The sequence below is a fragment of the Dipodomys merriami genome, unplaced genomic scaffold, assembly GCF_024711535.1.
Source record: "Dipodomys merriami isolate MVZ:Mamm:240054 unplaced genomic scaffold, mDipMer1.0.p SCAF_19, whole genome shotgun sequence".
In the NCBI taxonomy this organism is placed as follows: domain Eukaryota; kingdom Metazoa; phylum Chordata; class Mammalia; order Rodentia; family Heteromyidae; genus Dipodomys; species Dipodomys merriami.
In genome coordinates, this window is record NW_027203270.1 from 18,591,094 (window position 1) to 18,611,772 (window position 20,679).

Consider the following 20,679-nt stretch of genomic DNA (forward strand, 5'->3'; position numbering starts at 1 on the left):
CCCGCGCCTCTGGACCGGCGGGGCCGCGCGGCGTATCCTGCGGGCGGCGGCGGCGGCGGCGGGCGCGGCGCCGGCAGCCGGGCGCAAGATGATGAAGTTTCGGTTCCGGCGGCAGGGCGCCGACCCGCAGCGCGAGAAGCTCAAACAGGAGCTTTTTGCCTTCAACAAGGTGTGGCAGGCCGCCCGGGCTGGGGCGGAGGGGGCGGGCCGGGGGCCCCGGCTTGGGGGCCGGAGCCACGTCGGGCCGCCAGGGAGGGGGCTCCCGGCTGGGGCGTGGTGGGGGCCCGGGCGGAACCCCTTGGCGGGCTCCCCTGCTCGGCTCTCGGACTCCGGGTGCGCCTGGGTCCCGCTGACTTTCCTGCCCGCCTCGGCGGCTCTCTGTGGGCCTCCGGGCCCCGGCCCTCGCCCTGTGCGTCCCTGGCCGTCCGCGTCCCTGCGTGTCTCGGTCGCGAGTGCCACTCTTCGCATCTCTCTGCGTCCCTGCCCCTCCCTCTCTGGCGCCTGCTCCTGTGCCGTGTGTGTGCGCGCGCGCGTGTGCGGGTGCGCGCGTGTGCGTGCTGGGATGAGGGTCTCCCTCTCTCCCTGCGTATCTCTTGTCCCTTTCCTTGTCTCGCTTTCTCTCTCATTTTTCTCTGTCTCAGGCTTTCCCGTCGCTCCCTACGTGGGTCTCCGTCTTTGTAGGGTTCATCGCCATCTCTATCTCTTAGTTTTTTTTTTATCCCTTTTCTTTGTGGCCCCTATTGGGGCCCTTGGAACACAGCCTAGGGCTGGGTTTTGTTTTGCTTTCGCACCGGGCCTACTAGAGAGGTGAGGGGTGGAGGCAGAAGCAGGGGGTGGGGTTGGGAACTCCCTCAGCGGAGCTTCCCCTCCCCCCACGGCCCCGAGCTCTGCTTTGCCTTGTCTTGACTGGGGTCCTATTCTTGGGGTGGGGTGGGATGGGGAAAAGTGTGCTTGATTGAGTAGCCAGTTACACTTCAAACTGCTTTACCTCAGTTTCCCCAGCCGTGAAATAGGGGCTACTTTCCTCCTTGTGGGTTCTGGCTCCCTATACCACATGGACCAGCCAACCTGGTGTGAAGGATGGTGGTGGAAGACTGGTCTTCCTTTCCCAGGAGGGTCCCTACCTCCCCCTGCACTGTTGGGGGTATAGTGGGGCCCCAAGCCTGCCCCTTGCTAACTTCTTCCTGGTGGTGAAGCTGGCCTTCAGTTTTACCCCACAGTCTTTCTGCCTGGTGTTTAGGATGAGATTTGTTACCTCCCTTACAAATGAGAGAAAACTGAAGTGCAGAGAGGTAGTGAGGACTTGTTCTGAGTCTTTCTGGAGTTGCTCCCTGGTGGAGTTAGACCTTAGCCTAGAGTGGCAGGGAGCTTTGGAGGGGTTGCTGCCATCTCAGCAGATCCCAGGGGCCCTGGGCTGCCCTGAGCATTATTGGGGAGGCTCTGGAATGTCTCAGGCAGGCAGTTTTTCCTGCGTAGGTCCTGGGAGGTAGTGGTGGGGCTGCCAGGAGCCTCACACTTCTTGACCTAGAGGCTACCAGAAGTCTGAGGAGTTGCAGGGGTCCTCAGGAAGATGAGATACCTCCTCTGCTGGGGTGGCTGTGAAAGTTTGCCCCTGAGGAGAGAGGAGAATGATCCCTTCAGGAAGGCTGGAATGTGTCACTTCCTAAGCAGCAGATTGAGGTGTACAGTAGGGACCTATAGAGATTAGAGGTAAAGCTGAAGTCAGTTCTGGATGCTGGTCAGAGGTGGTCATAGACTTTGGGTGTGTTCAAATCCCAGCCTGCCTACAAATTGCCTGTAGAATGTGCAGTTTTTGTCAACATAATAGGGAGCCCTTACCCCTTGGTGCTAGGGACACAGTGGAGACAAAAATGGATATGTGTGTCTTTCCACTCAGAGCATTGATGTATTCAATGGGAAAACAGTGAAAATCCAAGATAAAAAAGGAAGTCTGAAGAAGTAGCTCATATGGTGGCCAGTGCTGTGGCTATCAGAGCAGGGTGAGGTGTGGCTATGTTCTGTAGCCAGGTCTATATTATAACATTTGTTTCCTTCCTGAGTACTGAGTAGGAACCCTCCAGAGCCTGGAGCTGAGGGACAGTATCTGGAATTGAGGGAAGCACAGGGGCCTTGGGGCTTAAATCAGGTGAGCCTGGAGGTCTCAGAGTGAGTAATGCTGGCAGAATAGGAACCGTAGGTAAGGATTTGTTTGGACTCTAGGTAAGCTGGGACCTGCTGGAAGGCCCAGCTGACTGGTGTTGACAAACTCCTTCTGTCTTCTGTGTGGGGAGCATTAGTTCAGGCAGGTGGTGATGGGGTCTGGAGGAGGGTCTTACACTACCTTGAGTGACTTACACTACCTTGAGTGACTTCTGTGTGTCTCTTGCAGCTGAGCTAATGGAGCTCAGGAATGGATTAGACTTGGGGATGTGAAGGATGAAGATGCTAGACAGCTTACCTAGCCTTATCTCTTCTGTCAAGTAGAGCCAAGTGGGGCCCTCTCCAGGTTGTGGGGATTTGCAGTATAATTGTTATCTATGCTCTATCTGCTGGGCATTAGGCCAAAGCCTGAGACTTACTAGATATAGTCACGCCCATCAAGGGCATAACAATGTTGGTGGTAAAGGGAAGCCCCCTAACTCTAACCCCACTCCTCAACTCTCAGGTGTCTCCCTGCCAGGGCCCAGTGGAAGCAGGCTAGAGAGTACTGTCATCAGCCCTGACCACACAGCTAGGCCCTGTCAAGGCAGCTCAAGTCCCCACCTGGATGGGCTAAGGGTAGGTGACAGGCTTAGGATGTTTTCCTGTTTTTGTTTTGAGACAGGATCTCCCTATTTGGTCCAAGCTGGCCTCAAATTGAGGTCCTTCCTCCTTAGCTTCCAGAGTACTAGAATTGATAGGTGTGTGCCACCACACCTGATGTGAGGATAGGCAGTGGTTCCTTGTGTGTCCCACACTGGTATTCAGGATGAGGCCCTTCCAGCCTTTGGTATGAGTGAGAGCTCTTCAGTAGGTAGGCAAATGGAGGGAAACAGCCAGGCCAAAGGAAGCCTGGTGGTTGGGGAAAGGGGGAAGAAGGCTGCACTAAGCTGAGACTTAAGCCCTGTAGGGAGTAGAGAGCTAGGAAGCAGCAATGCCACACTGGCATTAGTCCTCCCCCCTGGTAATAGACTGAGATTCTTGTCTGGCTGTTCCCAAGTGAGATGACCCCTTTAAGGGCCAGGCAGGAAGTGACCTGTCTTTGCACCTCAGTTTCCCTATAGCTAAATGGATGTCAAGATTTGCTCTGCCTAGGTAGGCCTGGGTGCTGACTTTGATCTCTGACCTTCATAGGGGAATTTAGTTAGTGTGGCTCCTCACCATAGTTTAATCTGTGTATGTAGGACCTAAGGGACAGGGATCCTCTTCAATGCTTGTACCTTTGAGCCTGTTTTCTGTTCATTGCTAGACTTTGTGCCTTGTGGGGTGATAGGGGCTCTGAGGAGAATGGGGCTTGGCAAGTGGAGAGCTTCTGGGCTGCACATGTAGTCATAGTGGAGCCCAGGACTCAACTACCTCTCTACAGACTGAGGCACAGTCACCCATTTCACAGTTGAAGACACTGAGGCATGGAGAGTGAGGAGGTGGGACAGCAGTGTCTGGGTGTATGTGTCTCAAGCAGCCCTTCCTTCTTCCACAGACGGTGGAGCATGGATTCCCCAACCAGCCTAGCGCCCTGGCCTTTGACCCTGAACTTCGAATCATGGCTATTGGCACCAGATCTGGGGCTGTCAAGATGTATCCTTTGCAGTTGTGATGTTTGGGGGGTTTAGGACTACCTGTATGTGGTTTCCTGTTTGCTGGGGTCTGGCCTTGTCAGATACTTTGTAAAGACTACAGTGCATGCTGGAGTCTCTAAGGAGGTAGGCTCTGTGTGTCTAACAAGCCTAGGACAATTCCTCTTGTAGATGATGGGGTCTTTTTGCTGGGAGGTGGGTGATGGAGGGTTAGTTTGCAATGGCCACAGCTGTCCCTTAATTTTTTTGGGCCAGCCAGTTTCCTAGGTGACACTGCCATCATCCCAGCAACTGGGCCAGGGCACTGGGCCAAGACAACCATTGAGGGGACGGGTAGACTGGGGGCCTTGGTGAGTGGGTGCACTCACACGTGTGTGTGCAAATGTGGAGACATGTGTGTTCAGCATAGGGGATGGGGCAGTGCCAGGCTCAGCATGGTGAGCACAGCACGGCCCCCACCTAGCCTCTGGTGCTGTACAATGGGCTGTGTGAGCTGTACAAAGCAGGCATTTTCCTCCAGGCCAGGGTTGGGGGGGAAGCTGGGCTAGCAGGCAGCTGAATGCATACTTACCCACCCTGGGAATCCTAGCCCAAATGCTCTCCGGGAAACTGAGGTGCTGAGTCTAGTTGGCAGCTACATGGTGAAGATGACCATCCCTCACTTGTCCCTTTGGGGTGCTCTGGGTCTCAGTTCTCTGGTTGGCAGGAAATAACTCAGCTCCTGGAAGGGGAGGATTGCAGGGTGGAATCTCCTCGCCCTGGCACTGGGGGCACTGATCTGGAAGGGCCAGTGGTTTGTGAGCTTCTTGTCTCCTCTAGGGAGCATGGCTGAGCTGGAATGTCCCCTCTTCCAGGGGTCTTGAGGCACTGATGAGGGCGAATGGGGCAGTGCCCCTGGCCCCATATCCTGCCTACTGCTCCCACCCTGGGGCACTGTGCCACCTCCACAGGTATAGCCCTTCAGCTTTTCTCCATGACACAGAGATCTGTGTCTCCATGTCTGCAAGGGCTTTGCTGTCAGCCACTCTGAGCAGCCCCTCCTGTGGAGGATCCTTGCACTCTTCATGCTCACAGAGGAACAAATAAGGACACAGCTTCAGAGAAGAGCTGGGGAACGGGACCTTGCTTTTCTTTCTTTAAATTCTCACAGCCTGGAGTCCCTGGAGTTGGGAAACTGAGGCTGGAGAGGGCCAGCCTTAGTCTTAAAAGACACCCTTGCTGGGCACCAGTGTCTCACACCTGTAATCCTTAGTTACGAAGGAGGCTGAGATCTGAGGATTGCAGTTTGAAGCCAGCCCAGGCAGGAAAGTCCATGAGACTCTACAGTAAACTCAAGAACCTGGAAGTAGAGCTGTAGTTCAAGTGGTAGAGCACTTATCTTGAGCACAAAAACTCAGGGACAGGGGCTAGGAAGGTGGCTCAGTGGTAGAGCGCTTGCCGCACATGCTTGAGGCCCTGGGTTCATTTCTCAGCACCACATAAACAGAAAAGCCGGAAGTGGCGCTGTGGTTCAAGTGGTAGAGTGCTAGCCTTGAGCCAAATTGCTGAGGGACAGCATTCAGGCCGAGTTCAAGCCCCATGACTGACAAAACAAAAAAACTCAGGACAGCACTCAGGCCCTGAGATTGATTCCCCAGGATTGGCACATGTACACATACACATGCACACGCGCGCGCACACACACATACACATACACTCCCGTGAGGCTGGCCTCATCTCCTTGGCAACCCTGTTTCCCGTCCAGCTACTCCTGCCTCTTCTTTTGTCCCCTCCTCTCTCCCTGCCAGGCTCCTGCAGGGAGTCCTAGCTTAAGCTCCAGGCAACAGCTCCTGCCTTGTCACTGGGGCAACGGACATTGCTGACCCTTCCCTCAACTCTCCTCTGGTCCCTCGGGCCTTGCCAACCACCATCAACCCTGGAGTTGTGGACTCTGGGCTCTGGCACTGGGAATTTGAAGCAAGTCTCATACCCTCTCCTATTCCAAATGTGCTAAGATGGACAGTGGAGGAGCATAGCTAGGGCCAGAGCTAAGGTAATTTTTATTTTAATTTTTTCCCATGTCAGTACTTGAGCTTGAGGCCTGGGAACTATCTGTCCCTTAGCTTTTTCATTCAAGGCTGATGTTCTACCACTTAAGACCCACCTCCACTTTTGGCTTTTTTTGGGGTTAGAGATAAGAGTGTCATGGGCTGGGAATGTGGCTTAGTGGTAGAGTGTTTGCCTAACATGAATGAAGCTCCAGGTTCCATCCCTCCGTACCACATACACAGAAAAAGCAGGACGTGGCACTGTGGCTAAAGTGGTAGCGTGCTAGCCTTGAGCAAAAGAAGCTCAGGGATGGTGCCCAGACCTTTGCTGAGTTCAAGCCCCAGAACTGGCAAAAAAAAAAAAAAAAAGTGTCATGAATTCAGGACTCTGATGGACAAAATCTCTTCACTATAGCTGGTTGCTGCTGGCTCATACCTGTAATTCTAGCTACTCAGGAGCTGAGAGCTGAGGATTGTAGTTAAAAGCCACCTTGGGCAGGAAAGTCCATGAGACTCTTTTTCTCCAGTTAACCACCAGAACACTGGAAATGGTACTGTAGCTCAAAGTGGCAGAGGGCCAGCCTGAACAAAAGAGCTCAGGGACAGTGCCCAGGCCCCAAGTTCAAGCCCCATAAATGACAAAAAAAAAGTGTCATGGACTTTCCAGGCTAGCTTTGACCCTCGATCCCCAGATGTCACCCTCCTGAGTAGTTAGGATTATAGGATGAGCCACTGGTGCTCAGGTGTTTTTTGGTTTGGTTTGGTTTTGGTTTTGGTTATTGGTGGTGGTTGTGGGGATTGACCTCTGGACCTCAGCTCTTCAGTTCAAGGCTAGCACTCTTATCTCTTGAGCCACTGCACCACTTCTGGTTTTCTGGTGGTTAATTGGAGAGTCTCATGGACTTCCTGCCTGGGCTGGCTTTGAACCATAATCCTCAGTTCTCAGCCTCCTGAGTAGCTAGGATTACAGGCTTGAGCCATTGACTCCCAGCTCCAGGTAGGTTTTGATTTTGTATGTGTATGTCTTTCCAGAGCTCAAACTGAGGGCCTGGACACTATCCCTGAGCATTTTTTCTGGCACTCTACCACTTGAGCTAGACTTCCATTTCTTGATTTTTAGTGGTTAGTTGGAACTAAGATAACGGACTTTACTGCTGGCTTCAAATTCTGATCCTCAGATCCCAGCCTCCTGAGTAGCTAGGATTACAGGTGTGAACCACCAGCTGTTGGATCTTAGCTCATCTGACTTAGCTGTACAAGTGGGAATCATTAGCAGATTTTACAAATGAGCGCTTGAAAGTCTTGTAGCAGTGCTAGACTCACAGGAGCCACAGGGCTGTGTGGAACCTAAAACTAAGACCAAATGTGCTTTAGGAGTGTAGGATGAGGTTATTTGGGGAGAGATCCTCATTGTGGCTTGGGGGTCCCTTAGATGGGCAGTGCCCATGGGAATGATCCTGGGGAAGTGGTGGGCCTGTGTAACTCCCTTGTGGCAGTTTCCTGTCCTGTCCTTCATGGTTCTGTCCTTGATAGTTACCCTCAGTTACGGAGCACCTGGTGTGGAGTTCACAGGCCTGCACCGAGACACAGCCACTGTCACCCAGATGCACTTCCTACATGGCCGGGTGAGCTCTGGTCCCTACCTGCCAGTTCCCGTGGTTCCCCATCTCCATCCACCCCTCCTGGCTAGCTGTTTTGCTCTCTGCTCATCTACTAGGGCCGCCTCCTGACCTTGCTGGATGACAACAGCCTGCATCTTTGGGAGATCATCCACCATAATGGCTGTGCCCACTTAGAGGAAGCCCTCAGCTTCCAGCCACCCAGCCGGCCCAGCTTTGACAGTGCCAGGTACTGGACCATTTGACAGGGCCCAGCCACTGGGCAGGAGGGATAGGGAGCGCTGTGGTAACTGGCTCTGTGGAGGAGTTGCGTAAGCAGGACACAGCCTGGCCTCTGCTTGGCCAAGGTATGCTCTGAACTTTTTGGGTCTGCTGTGAGGTTCTGACTAAGTCAGGTCTGTGATACTGACTGCAGGAGCCTTTAGTTTTGGGAATCCTAGGAAGGTATATGCCAAACTCCCTGGACCTGCAGCCTGGTGCTGTGATCCCTGTAGTGATGGGCTTGTTTGTGGGCTTGGGATAGGGTTTAATCCAAGCTAAGGTAGGGAATGGGCCATTGTGTGTCCAGGTGAATGGACAAGTTTGAGCAAGGAGTATCCTCTTGGATAGGTTTGGTGCTGGCAAGATAGCCCAGGTGCATGGAATGGGCTTGGCCTCTAGGTGAGAATACAGTCTCTTTTCCCAGCCCTGCTGGAAATGGCTGGAATGGGGAAGTTCTTATCCAGGAGCATGTTCCTGGGCAATCTCAGCCTCTGCTGGCAGGGACCGTCTGAGTCGTCTGGTAGTCATGAAGTGTCTAGAAGACTGGTGGTAGAAGGCTTAGGGAGGCTTCGTCTGTCATGGTTCTGGGTGAGGCGATGTCCTGATTGCTTTATGGTGGTGAGAGAAGCCAGTCCATCTCCAAGACCTGGGGAACCTATTTTTATCCTTCTTCCTGCCAACATCCTGATGAATAATTGAGCAGGCTAATTACACTGCATCATCGCCCTCCTGGGGTGCCTGCCTGCACTGTAAGTAGGCCCTGTGAGTGCAGAGGGGCAGGAATGAGCTAGCAATAAGGGATCAACCCCTCCCTCCAAAGCAGGGAGATGACTACCTTATCCCTTCCTCTTGTCCCCTGTAGTACCCCAGCCAGCCTCACTCGTATCACAGTGGTCCTGCTGGTGGCTGATGGTGACACAGCAGTTCTGGGAACTGAGGGCGGCAGCATCTTCTTTCTGGATGTCACCACCCTAACACTATTTGAAGGGCAAGCCCTCCACCCAGATGAGGTTCTGCGCAGGTAAGTGGCAGGTAGGAAGAATTCCCCGTGTCTAGGAAGTTCTCTTGACTCACTGGAGCCTGCATTGCAGTGTGCCAGACGACTACCGATGCGGAAAGGCTCTGGGCCCTGTGGAGTCACTCCAGCGACACCTGCAAGACCCCAGCAAGATCCTCATTGGCTACAGCCGGGGCCTTCTGGTCATCTGGAACCAGACTACGCGGTGTGTGGATCATGTCTTCCTGGGAAACCAGGTCAGTGGGTGAGGCCTGTGTCCTTCAACTTGGGCCCCTGCACATACTTGCTAACTCATCCTCCTGCCCTGTCCACAGCAGCTGGAGAGCCTGTGTTGGGGGCGTGGTGGCGGCACCGTCATCAGCTCACACAGTGATGGCAGCTATGCCATCTGGTCCACAGAGACTGACAGCTCCTCGACACTGCAGCCCACAGTGGCCACTACACCCTATGGTGAGTACTAGGGAGGCCTGAACCTGTAAATAAATGACAGAGGGCTGCCTGGCCCCAATGGGGACACTGCCCAGCCAAATACGCAAAGGGAAACCCTGGGGGTGGCATGGCTGGGTAGTAAGGCCTTCCCCTTGTGGAGAGACAGGAGATAGCTGGGAGGTAGACTTAGGAATAGAAGGTCTGATGCTGCCCCCTCCACCAGGCCCCTTTCCCTGTAAGGCCATCAACAAGATTCTGTGGCTGAACTGTGAATCTGGGTAAGTTGAGGGAGTGGTAGAGTTGGGGGCTGGAAGGGTAGACTGGGCACTTGGTGGTGAAGCCTTTGCTGGGTATGCATTTTGCACCCTCAGAGCACCTGGCTCACATGACCTCCTTTGTAGGGGCCACTTTATCATCTTCAGTGGTGGCATGCCCCGTGCCAGCTATGGTGACCGCCACTGTGTGAGTGTGATGCGAGCTGAGACATTGGTGACACTGGACTTCACCTCCCGCATCATTGACTTCTTTACAGTTCACAACACTCGGCCTGACGATGGTGTGTGCCCTGTCTCCTCCCACTTTAACCCCAGCCTGCTGTGTGAGGCCTGTGGCCAAGCTTACCCATTCTGTTCCACAGAATTCGATGATCCCCAGGCCCTGGCTGTGTTGCTGGAGGAGGAGTTGGTGGTGCTGGACCTGCAGACTCCTGGCTGGCCAGCTGTGCCGGCTCCCTACCTGGCCCCACTGCACTCCTCTGCCATTACCTGCTCTGCCCATGTGGCCAATGTTCCCAGCAAGCTGTGGGCCCGCATTGTGAGCGCTGGTGAGCAGCAGAGCCCCCAGTCTACCTCTAGTGCCTCGGTGAGTGTGGATGTCCTGCAGCAATGTGGAAGGGAGTGTGTTGCTGGTGGTTGTGGCGCACTTGTTGTGGGTGCAGGGAGGGGAGCTCTGAGCGCCATGCCCTGGGTGAAGGGAGACCTGACTTGGAGCTCACATTGCTGTTGTTCTTTCCTAGAGCTGGCCCATTACTGGGGGCAGGAACCTGGCCCTGGAGCCAGCACAGCGAGGGCTGCTACTGACAGGGTAAGTGTTAGGGAAGCAAGTGAGGCCCTATACCCACTAGGCCTGTTGTATTCCTGTCATCCCTGAACCCTGCGGGTGCTGACATATCAGGTGACTCAGACCTGGCACCTGGCAGGTTCAGATTATCCCCCTTACTCAAGGAGGACTGTATGAAGCCTCCCTAGATCCTGGTTCAAAGCCCCACCCTGGTCTGCCTCATGGAACTGAGCTTCAACAAACCCCAGGGCTCCACCTACCTGGCCTGCCTGCCTGCCTGCGACTGGAAAATCTGGGCTGGCCCACGCCAATTGCCCAAGGCAGGTGCTGGAGAACCCAGCCTGTTGAGTGTTGACGTGCCTGGTGACTCAGGCCCTACTTCCTGCCCTGCCCCTCCCTCTTGTCTGTGCTGGGACCTTACAGCCCTCTCCTGTTGGGAACTTGCTCTGGGTTTCTCACTCAACTGGGGTGAGTCCCACCCAGACCCCACTCTTGCATCTTCCCATATCTTGGCTCTGGACTCCCCCATACTGTCCAAGGTTGCCACTTTTGCTCTACAGCTATGTCCTGAAGCTATGTCCTAGATTCGTCTGCTCTTTCCTCCCTTCCTCTCCCCATTTCCTCCTCCCTGCTGCTCTTCCTTCATGGCCACCTGAGGCTGTAACGTTCTTCCTGGGATTCCTGGCACCAGTCCTAATTGCTAGGTGCCTTATATGGGGCAGAATCTCCTAGTCCTATTCCTTATGTTTCTGCTTCTGCCATCTCCTGACTGTCAAAGTGGTCATTTCCACATCATCCAACCCTTTTGAAAGGCTTAGGTATGTATTAGGAATGTAGCCTGGCATACTGTAAGCACCTGTTTGACTTACATGGGAGGTGCTTGGTGTATTCAGTAGGATTCTGGCCAGTGTTGGGCATGTTCAGTAATGCTCAGAATGGCTGCAGGAAGAGTAGATGAAGGGGTGTGTAAGCCTTCCAGGGTGACCCTGCTATGCCATTCCTTGCAGCCATGAGGATGGCACCGTGCGGTTCTGGGATGCTTCTGGTGTGGCTCTGCGGCCACTGTACAAACTGAGCACGGCTGGCCTTTTCCAGACAGACTGTGAACATGCTGACAGCCTGGGCCAGGCTGCTGAGGATGACTGGCCACCCTTCCGCAAGGTATACCTCTTCCCTTGGCCTTGAGGAGCTGCTCCTGGCTCTATTCGGTGTCCTCACTTCTTCCTGTCCCCTTAGGTGGGCTGCTTTGACCCCTACAGTGATGATCCCCGGCTTGGTGTACAGAAGGTTGCACTCTGCAAGTACACAGCCCAGATGGTGGTAGCCGGCACTGCAGGCCAGGTAAGGTTGGGAGTCCTCTCGGTAGGGGTGTCAGGGAGGACTTGTCTGTTGGTAGGCCTGAAATGGTGGGTCTGGTGAATGGGTGAAGAACTATTGTGGTCAGAAGAACCATTGTGGTCAGAAGCCCAGAGATGGGAATGGGGGTCCCGGTGGGGCTGATTAAGTCAGACAAATAGGAAGTGGTCTGTAGTGCAACAGTCAGATGAGATCTGGTAGAGTAGGGACCACTTAGTCTCTGTCCCTGCTCTGCCTCTGGCACTTTACAAAATACAGAAAGGCTTGGTGTATGTTCATTGCTAATGGGGAGACAATGGCTTAGTTAAGAGTTCTTTGCTGTAGACGCATAAGGACCAGTGGGTTCTAGTCACTACTATATTCCTTGGTGCTCACTGAGGGCCTTGGTTTACAGTCAGCATTCAAAAAGTGCTTATTAGTTGGGCACTGATGGCTCACACCTGTAATCCTAGCTACTCAGGAGGCTGAGATCTGAGGATCACAGTTCAAACCAGCCTGGGCAGGAAAATCTGTGACTCTTCAATAAACACCAGAAAACTGGAAGTGACACTGTGGCTCAAGTGGTAGAGTACTAGCCTTGAGCTGAAGAGCTCAGAGACAGCACCCAGGCCCAGAATTGAAGCCCCACAACTGACAAAAAAAAAGTGCTAATTAGCAGGGTGCTAGTGGCTCCTGTCTATAGTGCTATACTCAGGAGTCTGAGATCTGAGGATCATGGTTTGAAGCCAACCTGGACAGTAAAGTTTGTGAGACTCCTATTCCAAAAAACTACTCAGAAAATGCCATAACTGGCACTTTGGCTCAAATAATAGAGTGCTAGCCTTGAGCAAAAGAAGCTCAGGAATAGTGCCCAGGCCCTGAGTTCAAGCCCTAGGACCAGCACTTAAAAAAAAAAAATAGCACTTGACTAGAAGAAAAGTAATCCGGACATTTATTTGTTTATTTATTTATTTTTTGCCAGTCCTGGGGCTTTTGGGCCTGGGCACTCTCCCTGAGCTTTTGCTCAAGGCTAGCATTCTACCACTTGAGCCACAGCTTCACTTCGAGCTTTTTGTGTTTATGTGGCACTGAGGAATTGAACCCAGGGCTTCACGCAAGCTAAGCGAGCACTCTACCACTAAGTCACATTCCCAGTCCCTGGACTTTATTTATTGGTTTGTTTGTTTATTTATTGCCAGTTCTGGGGCTTGAACTCAGGACCCAGGCACTGTTCTAAGCTTCTTCTACTCAAGGTTAGCGCTCTACCACTTGAGCCACAGTGCCACTTCCAGCTTTTTCTGTGTATGTGGTACTGAGGAATGGAACCCAGGGCTTCATGCATGCTAGGTGAGCAGTCTACCACTGAGCCACCTTCCCAGCCCTGGACTTTTATTTATTTATTTATTTTTGTCGGTCGTGGGGCTTGAACTCTGGGCCTGGGCGCTGTCCCTCAGCTCTTCAGCTCAAGGCCAGCGCTCTACCACTTGAGCTACAGCGCCACTTCCGGTTTTCTGGTGGTTTATTGGAGATAGGAGTCTCACGGTCTCTTCTGCCCGGGCTGGCTTTGAACCGCGATCCTCAGATCTCAGCCTCCTGAGTAGCTAGGATTACAGGCGTGAGCCTGGACTTTTATTTTTATGTGGAAAAATTACAAAGACTTTGGCCAACTAAGTCTACTCACAAAGAAAAATTCAGTTTGCCTTCTCCTTTGTGGGCCACTATGTGAAAATGCTGTGTGTTGGATCACTGAAGGTCAGACAATAAAATACATTAGCTTTAAAAAAAAAAAAAAAAGTGCCTATTGGTGGATGACTAGGTGAATGGAAGGTGGTGTAGGACCAGCATGGCGGTGGGTGGGGCCTGTGGCATCCCTTCTCTGTGTTGACCTCTTACCCAACTGTGGCCTAGGTGCTGATCCTGGAGCTCAGTGATGTGCCAGCAGAGCAGGCTGTCAGTGTGTCCAATGTGGACCTCCTCCAGGACCGTGAAGGCTTCACATGGAAGGGCCATGAGCGGCTGAGCCCACGCACAGGGCCTCTGCCTTGGCCTGCTGGCTTCCAGCCCCAAGTGCTAGTACAGTGTCTGCCACCAGCTGCTGTCACTGCTGTCACCCTCCATGCTGAATGGAGCCTTGTGGCCTTTGGCACCAGTCATGGCTTTGGCCTCTTCGACTATCAGCGGAAAAGCCCAGTGCTGGCCAGGTACGTAGAACAGGGTGATGGGCAGCTGAAGCCTTTGCAAGGAGGGGTCTGAGCTTCAGTTTCCCATTCTAAAGTTTTGTGTGACAAAGGCAAACTGACTATAAAAGCCCCATAATCTCTGTACTCTGTAAAAAACAAGCTTACAACTACTTAAGGATTGAGCTTAACATTGCCAGTTGTTAAGGTCATAGGGTAGTGCGGAGGGAGTGGCTCTGGCTCCTTGACCTGGGCTTTGCACTGCCAGCTTTGGGCTAGCAAGGCTGTGGTCTAGGCTTCAAAGCACAACTAGTTCCTACCCACTCTCAGGTGTACCCTTCACCCTAATGACTCCCTGGCTATGGAGGGGCCTCTGTCTCGGGTGAAGTCCCTCAAGAAGTCACTTCGCCAGTCTTTCCGTCGCATCCGCAAGAGCCGTGTCTCAGGGAAGAAACGGGCTGCTAATGCCAACAGCAAGGTGAGCTGGGTGGGCTTCCTTGGCATTTGAGCCCTGCCGTGCTTCCTTTTTTTTTTTTTTTTTTTTTTTTTTTTTGCGTGCGTGCGTGCGTGCGTGCGTGCGTGTGTGTGTGTGTGTGTGTGTGTGTGTGTGTGTGTGTGTGTGTGTGCATGCTTACATTTGCACAGATATTCCATATAGTCCCATGCAGTTCTCCATTCTCACAGTGGGCTCAGTCCACTCTGGACATGCTGATGGTGGGAATATGAAGCCCCGCTCCTGATTCTGCCCACATGCATGTGCCAGGGAAGCCCCTGAGCAGGGCAGAGGCTACAAACATGTAGGGGCCATTAATAGAATGTGGGGGGGGGTGTCGGGGGCTGGGGGTTTAGCCCAGCGGAAGGGCGCCCGCCTGGCGTGCGCACGCAAGGCCCTGGGTTCGGTCCTCAGCCCTGGGGAAAAAAAAAAGAACATGGGGGAGTGATATGCTTCCCTCTTAAACACCAGGATGAGTCTGCGCAGGATGAGCTAGGGGGTAAAGGGGGTGGATAGTAGTGAGTATTGGGTGTCAGGCATCATGGGTACAACTTGGCTCAGGAGAGCACATTCAAAGCCAGTTACAGTTGTTGTAATCCTCCAGTTACAGGAGGCCAATGCACAGCTGGCAGAGCAGGCATGCCCCCACGATGTGGAGATGACACCTGTGCAGCGCCGCATCGAGCCTCGCTCTGCTGACGACTCCCTCTCTGGTGTTGTGCGCTGTCTCTACTTTGCTGACACGTTCCTTCGAGATGGTGAGGCCAGGGAAGGAGCAGGGCTGAGATCTGAGGATCAAGGCTCATACATAGCCAGCTTGGGCAGAACAATCCAATTGAGACTCTTATTTCCAATTAACCTCCAAAAAGCAAGAAGTGGAGGTATGGCTCAAGTGGCAGAGTGCCGGCTTTGGGTGGAAAAGGCCAAGTAAGAGCACCAGTGCCCGGTAATGGTACTGGGGGAGGGGAGGGGGAGATTGGGCTTGGTTGGCCATGTGAGAAATGAGATGGCCACTTTGGTGAGGAGGTGGCAGGATTGTGCCTTTTGGAGGTTTGAAAGTGTTAGAAGCACTATGTGCTGAGCTGCACCAACAGGGATGTTCTGGCCACTCATATATCCCCTCACTAGGACAGATGGGGAGGGATTGCTGACCTAGCTGGGACAGGCCTGGAAGGCTTGAGCAGGAAGATGAACCCAGGGCCAGGATGAGGAATGAGTCAGGCAGAGGAAGAAGTTGGTGCTAGGTGCTATGCTGAGGATCAAGATTTGACTTTGGGTGACTTGGGAACCCTGGGTTTTGTCTTTATTTTTCTTCCCCTAGTACTGTAGAACACAGGTCCATTTGACCCCATTCTCAGCTGTTTTTGCTCCTATTTTTCTTGTTATTTTTCAAATGTGGTTTGATTTTTTTCCCCAGGGCAGCTTGCACTATGATTTTCTTATGCTTCCTGTATAGTTAGGATGATAGGTGGATGGTAGGTGTGCACCATCACAGGTAGCTTTTTGTTAAGATCGGGTCTTGTGAACTTTTTGCTTGGGCTAGCCTCAAACCCTGATTTTTTAGATCTCAGCAGCCTAAGAAGTTGCTTTTTACCTTGTATACTTGTTGGTTGTATATTGGTATATATTGGTCACCCTGAGTGTCTGCTATTGTTTTGCGCCCACCTCACACTTGTTTTTTTGTTTTTTGGTTTTTTTTTTTGTGGTCGTGGAGCTTGAACTCTGGGCCTGAGCGCTGTCCCTCAGCTCTTCAGTTCAAGGCGAGCACTCTAACTCTTGAGCTACAGCGCCATTCCGGTTTTTTGGTGGTTTATTGGAGATAAGAGTTTCACAGACTTTCCTGCCCAGGCTGGCTTTGAACCACAATCCTCAGATCTCAGCCTCTTGAGTAGCTAGGATTACAGGTGTGAGCCACCAGCGCCTGGCCCACCTCACACTTTGATGGAACATTTTAAGCAAAAAAATTCAGGCACAAGTATCTTGGCAAGTGTCTGACACATGTCTCAGCAGCCATGATGTCAGCATCAGTTCCCAAGAGCAGAGGCTAAGCTCACACTCAGTCTACAGCCCTTCTTTCTGATGTCGTTTTGTTACTAAGGGTTTTAGTCAAGTGTTATTTCCCCACTGTCTGATTGTGATGGGCTACCTCAGCAATGTTATGTTTAAATCACTTTGTAGCTTTTCATCTGGGGCTGGGCTCTCAGTGGCTTTGCTCCGGGGCCTAAGCTACCAAGCATGTGGAGTGGTGAATGTCACCCACCCTCCCACTTTGCTCAGCTCTTATTCTCCAGTAAAGATTGTGCCCCAGAGGCTTGGCTCACACCACAGCAGGGTAGATAGGTTCATCCTGCCCAGGGCTGAGGTCTTCTGTGTTGTAGCACTGGGGACACGCTGCACGGAGGGGGACACCCAAGGGTGAGAGATGATTCCTGATGTGTCCCAGGACTAGAGATAGGATGTCAGGAGATGAGTCTGCATGTGGGGTTTGGTTTTAATGAGAGGAAGGAGGGAGCTGCTTTTGCTGAGATAGGGATCAAGGTGTAGCAGGGTAGGTTGGTGAGATCGGAGTCTTTTTAGCCTGGCATCCCTGTGTAGATGACCTTGGAATGGCTTTTGTGCCTCTGCAGGTTTGCATCTAGGACTGACTGAGTCAGCAGCATAGAGCTGGGGTTTCTTGCCAGTGTGGCAAGGTCACTAGGTGTGGGACAGGAGGGAACCTGCTTGAGTTTTGGATACCAGAGTTAGGAAGTTGAGGTGTGGGAAACGATCTCCATGATCTCACTGCTCATGTCCTCCACAGCGACCCACCATGGGCCTACCATGTGGGCCGGCACCAACTCGGGCTCTGTGTTTGCCTACGCGCTGGAGGTGCCAGCAGTCACAGCGGGAGGTGAAAAGAGGCCTGAGCAGGAAGTGGAGGCTGTGCTAGGCAAGGAGGTGCAGCTGATGCACCGGGCTCCTGTGGTGGCCATTGCTGTATTGGATGGGCGTGGCCGCCCACTGCCTGAACCCTACGAAGCCTCAAGGGACCTGGCACAGGCTCCTGACATGCAAGGTGGACATGCTGTACTCATCGCGTCTGAGGAGCAGTTCAAGGTGTGGTGGGCTGAGGAGACCCCCCCCCTCCAGACTTGGACCTCTGAACTCCCCACCTGCTGAGGAGACCCCCCCCTCCAGACTTGGACCTCTGAACTCCCCACCTGCTGAGACCTTCCGTCTTCCTCCTACCTCATCAGCTTGTCCCTAGCTAGCAGACCTTGAAGAACCCTAATGCTCCTGAGTCTACCAAGTTCCCCAAGACCCTCCAACTTCACCGTTCCCCACAGGGCCCTGCAGAGATTAGTCTCCTGCACAGAGGAGCTTTAGGACCCTATTGTTGATCTGGCCACTGGTGGAGATCAGGGGGGTTTCTGGGTGTGGTTAAGCCTGGGCTGAGTTTGCAGGAGGGGATGGCAGGCTAAAGCAGGTGGCGGTGTGGTCCAGGGTACATTTGGCCTGAGGGGCAAACTGGGTATATGCAGCTGTGACAGCAAGGGTTCTTGACCATTGTTCATCTACCACCAGGTGTTCACATTGCCCAAGGTGAGCGCGAAGACCAAGTTCAAGCTGACTGCTCATGAAGGTTGTCGTGTGCGGAAGGTTGCCCTGGCCACCTTTACCAGTGTTGCATGTGAGGACTATGCTGAGACCTGTCTGGCTTGTCTCACCAATCTGGGTGATGTTCACGTGTTCTCAGTGCCGGGCTTGCGGCCTCAGGTGCACTACTCCTGCATCCGGAAGGAAGACATCAGTGGCATCGCGTCCTGTGTCTTCACACGCCATGGACAGGGTAAGTGGGGCATGTGGTAAGGTGGAGCAGGAGCACTGGAGAGGAGCCAGTGAGGAATAGGGCTAGTCAGGTGTCCCTGCACTCTTTGATCCTCCTCTCTCACCCACAGGCTTTTACTTGATTTCCCCATCAGAATTCGAGCGCTTCTCCCTAAGTGCCCGGAACATCACAGAGCCACTCTGCGACTTGAACATCAGCTGGTCCCATTACGCAAGGCAAACTAGGTGTGTGGGAGGGGTCTGTCATCAGGGTTAGGTGTCACCCTAGCCCTTGGTTTGGGGGAAGTGAGGATGGGTGTGTAGTACCTGCTGTGGTCTCCACTGTAGCCCCATCTCTGCAATCACAGGCTCCAAGAGTCGCCCAAGCTCAGCCAGGCTAATGGGACCCCGAGCATCATCCTAGCCCCACAGAGCCGCGATGGAAGCCCTGATCCAGCTTACAGCAAGGGAGCTGGTAGGAAATAACAGGGTTGGGGCAGACGGGCAAGAATGTCCTGGGCGGGTGAGGTTTCACAGCTCAGGTGCAAGGCAGGCCCCTTGGAGGCACCATTGAGCCAGGACTGGAAGCTTGCAGGGGAGGAGTAAGTTCAGGGCCCCTTGTCAGTACTATATCTCACCTGGTATGTGTCCTCAGGTCCAAAGGGGTATTAAGGGGACCTAGCAGGGTCTGAGCACTTCCTCTCTGCAGACACCCCTGAGCTGCCAGAAGCCACACTGTCACCCATGTCCATTGACTCGGCCACTAGCGGTGACACCACACTGGACACGACAGGGGACGTCACAGTGGAGGACGTGAAGGATTTCTTGGGGTGAGACTACCTGTCCTCTTGCTCCAGATTCCCTTCTTGGAGCTGCCAGAGGCTTCCCTAGCCTGATCCTTCTGATTACTCACTCAGCTCTTCTGAGGAATCGGAGAAGAACCTGAGGAATCTAGCAGAAGATGAGGCCCGGGCCTGCACCATCCTGATCAAATGAGGTGCAGCAGGGGTGAGACCCTGGCTCCCTTTCCTACCACTCAGCTGGCGCTACCCGTCACACTCCCATGTGGGGCCCCAGGACCTCCACCACTCCTGGGCTTGCCCATTCCTGGTAGGCCCTGCAGTGGTGTTGCTTGCTAGGGGTGGCCCATGCTTGCAGGTCCTGGGCGTGGAATAGGACCAGTTCTGAATGCGTAGAGGTGCAGGGACTTGGCCTGTCTGCTATTCCATTTCACAGGAGAGGGTCTGAGGCACCCAATTAAGCCCAGTATAGTTTGGCCCCAGGCTCATCTGGCCCTACCCAAGTCCTTGCATGGACCTAGTCTAACATCTTGAGCCTATAGAAATGACTGACCCAGTTGCTTCCTAGTTCCCCTGTACTGGGCCACCACTGCCCTTCTCTGGCCTTGCAGGTCTGTGTGTAGCCAGCACTTGAGACACCTGTCGGGGCAGGAGTGTCTGCTCCTGAGCCTCTCACCCTCTGCTAACTCACTCTTCTCTCCCCCATCAGGAAGACCAGTCTCCCCTGCCTGGCCTTTTAACATAGCCCTTACCTGCTAACCTGTAGGATCCAGTGGGACCTGCTGTCCTGTTCCTGCCAATGCTGGGTCCTAGAGCCACCCCAGCTCAGGATGAGGGCATGGGGTTGGCTGAGGCTGTCTGAATCCTACAGGCAGGTGGCTGCCCTGTGGAGAGGACAGGTGGGGCTGGACAGTCAGGCCCTCTCCTCCATTTATTTGCAAAGAGTATTTTTCTAGTGTCTCAGTTGGGCTGGATTGGCCGTCATTTCTAAAACTATTTTTGGTACTTATTCCTGGGCCAGTCCAGTCCAGTGTGCGTATGTGTGTGTGTGTGAGAGTGACTGGAAGCTCTGCTGGGCACCACTGCTGGAGCCAGTCACTGTGTGTCTGGGTGTGTGTGTCAGGATGGACTTCCCTGTAGATTGTACCTTGGGGGCTTTGTCTTTTTTTTAAATTAGCATTTTAATATTAAAAATAACTGATTTTTAATATTGAAAATAAAAGCCTTTAATATCTTAGAGCACAACTACATCTGATTTATCCCTAGCAAGAAATGGGGGGACTCACAGGTGTGCGCACTGTGTGTGTGTGTGGGGGGGTCTGATTTCCAGATTACACCCCTCCCCCTCCCCCCACAAATGCAGCTGAGTTGCCTGCATTGGTGCTGCTTGGGACGGTGCTGTGGGGGATGGGGGCACTGTCGCCTGTGCAGATTCTTGGCTAGTGGCAGTGGACAGAAAGCTCCTTCCTCACTGGAGGTGAGGAAGCTCTCAGGACCACCTAAGCCAGGGCCTGTCGGAAGGCGCTCCAGGCATGGAAGCAGCGGGTGAAGGCATGCTGCTCATTGCCCTTTCGGACCAGGCGCAGGCGGCGGGGCTGCTCATGCTCTTTGGAACGCATGTGCTGGATGTATACCTGGCAAAGAAAAACACAGTGGGCCCCAGGTGGTCCCCCCCAGACCTGGAGGGCAGCCGGCCACCAGTGCCCTTCCCCCACTCACCTGGCAGGCCTTGAGACTCAGTTTGATCTCCACCTGGCTGGTTTGGGTCCCTACCCACATGTAGACCTGAGGAGACAGCAGGAAAGAGTCACAGGGATGATGTAGAAGGGGCCCCACAATTCCCAAATGGGTAAGCTCCTCCTGTAAGAGGCAGGGCCC

The 20,679-nt window shown here is 53.4% G+C and overlaps 2 protein-coding genes across 4 annotated transcripts in view; one reads left to right on the top strand and one right to left on the bottom strand.

Moving 5' to 3' along the window:
• Llgl1 (LLGL scribble cell polarity complex component 1) lies at window positions 1–20,038 on the top strand. Of its 3 annotated transcripts, XM_070027572.1 has the most exons (23): window positions 1–169; window positions 3,680–3,777; window positions 7,347–7,428; window positions 7,521–7,651; window positions 8,546–8,704; window positions 8,775–8,937; window positions 9,016–9,151; window positions 9,354–9,408; window positions 9,532–9,686; window positions 9,768–9,991; window positions 10,146–10,213; window positions 11,197–11,350; window positions 11,426–11,530; window positions 13,433–13,725; window positions 14,032–14,179; window positions 14,799–14,952; window positions 16,995–17,290; window positions 17,759–18,023; window positions 18,133–18,247; window positions 18,370–18,476; window positions 18,711–18,831; window positions 18,919–18,998; window positions 19,511–20,038. In XM_070027572.1, the coding sequence occupies exons 1-22, from the start codon at window positions 89–91 to the stop codon at window positions 18,995–18,997; spliced, it is 3,189 nt and encodes a 1,062-aa protein (XP_069883673.1). In that variant the 5' UTR covers window positions 1–88; the 3' UTR covers window position 18,998; window positions 19,511–20,038. The 3 variants fall into 3 exon arrangements, with proteins under 3 accessions (XP_069883673.1, XP_069883672.1, XP_069883674.1); XM_070027571.1 differs by having other exon boundaries at window positions 18,919–20,038; XM_070027573.1 differs by having other exon boundaries at window positions 9,019–9,151; window positions 18,919–20,038.
• Flii (FLII actin remodeling protein) overlaps window positions 20,003–20,679 on the bottom strand; it is a 14,571-nt gene continuing 13,894 nt past the window's right edge. Inside the window, exons 29-30 of the mRNA XM_070027570.1 lie at window positions 20,521–20,586; window positions 20,003–20,435 (exon numbers count right to left, since the gene is read on the bottom strand). Of these exons, the coding sequence (XP_069883671.1) occupies window positions 20,301–20,435; window positions 20,521–20,586 (201 nt within the window). The 3' untranslated portion in view covers window positions 20,003–20,300. The remainder of the gene's footprint in view (window positions 20,436–20,520; window positions 20,587–20,679) is intronic.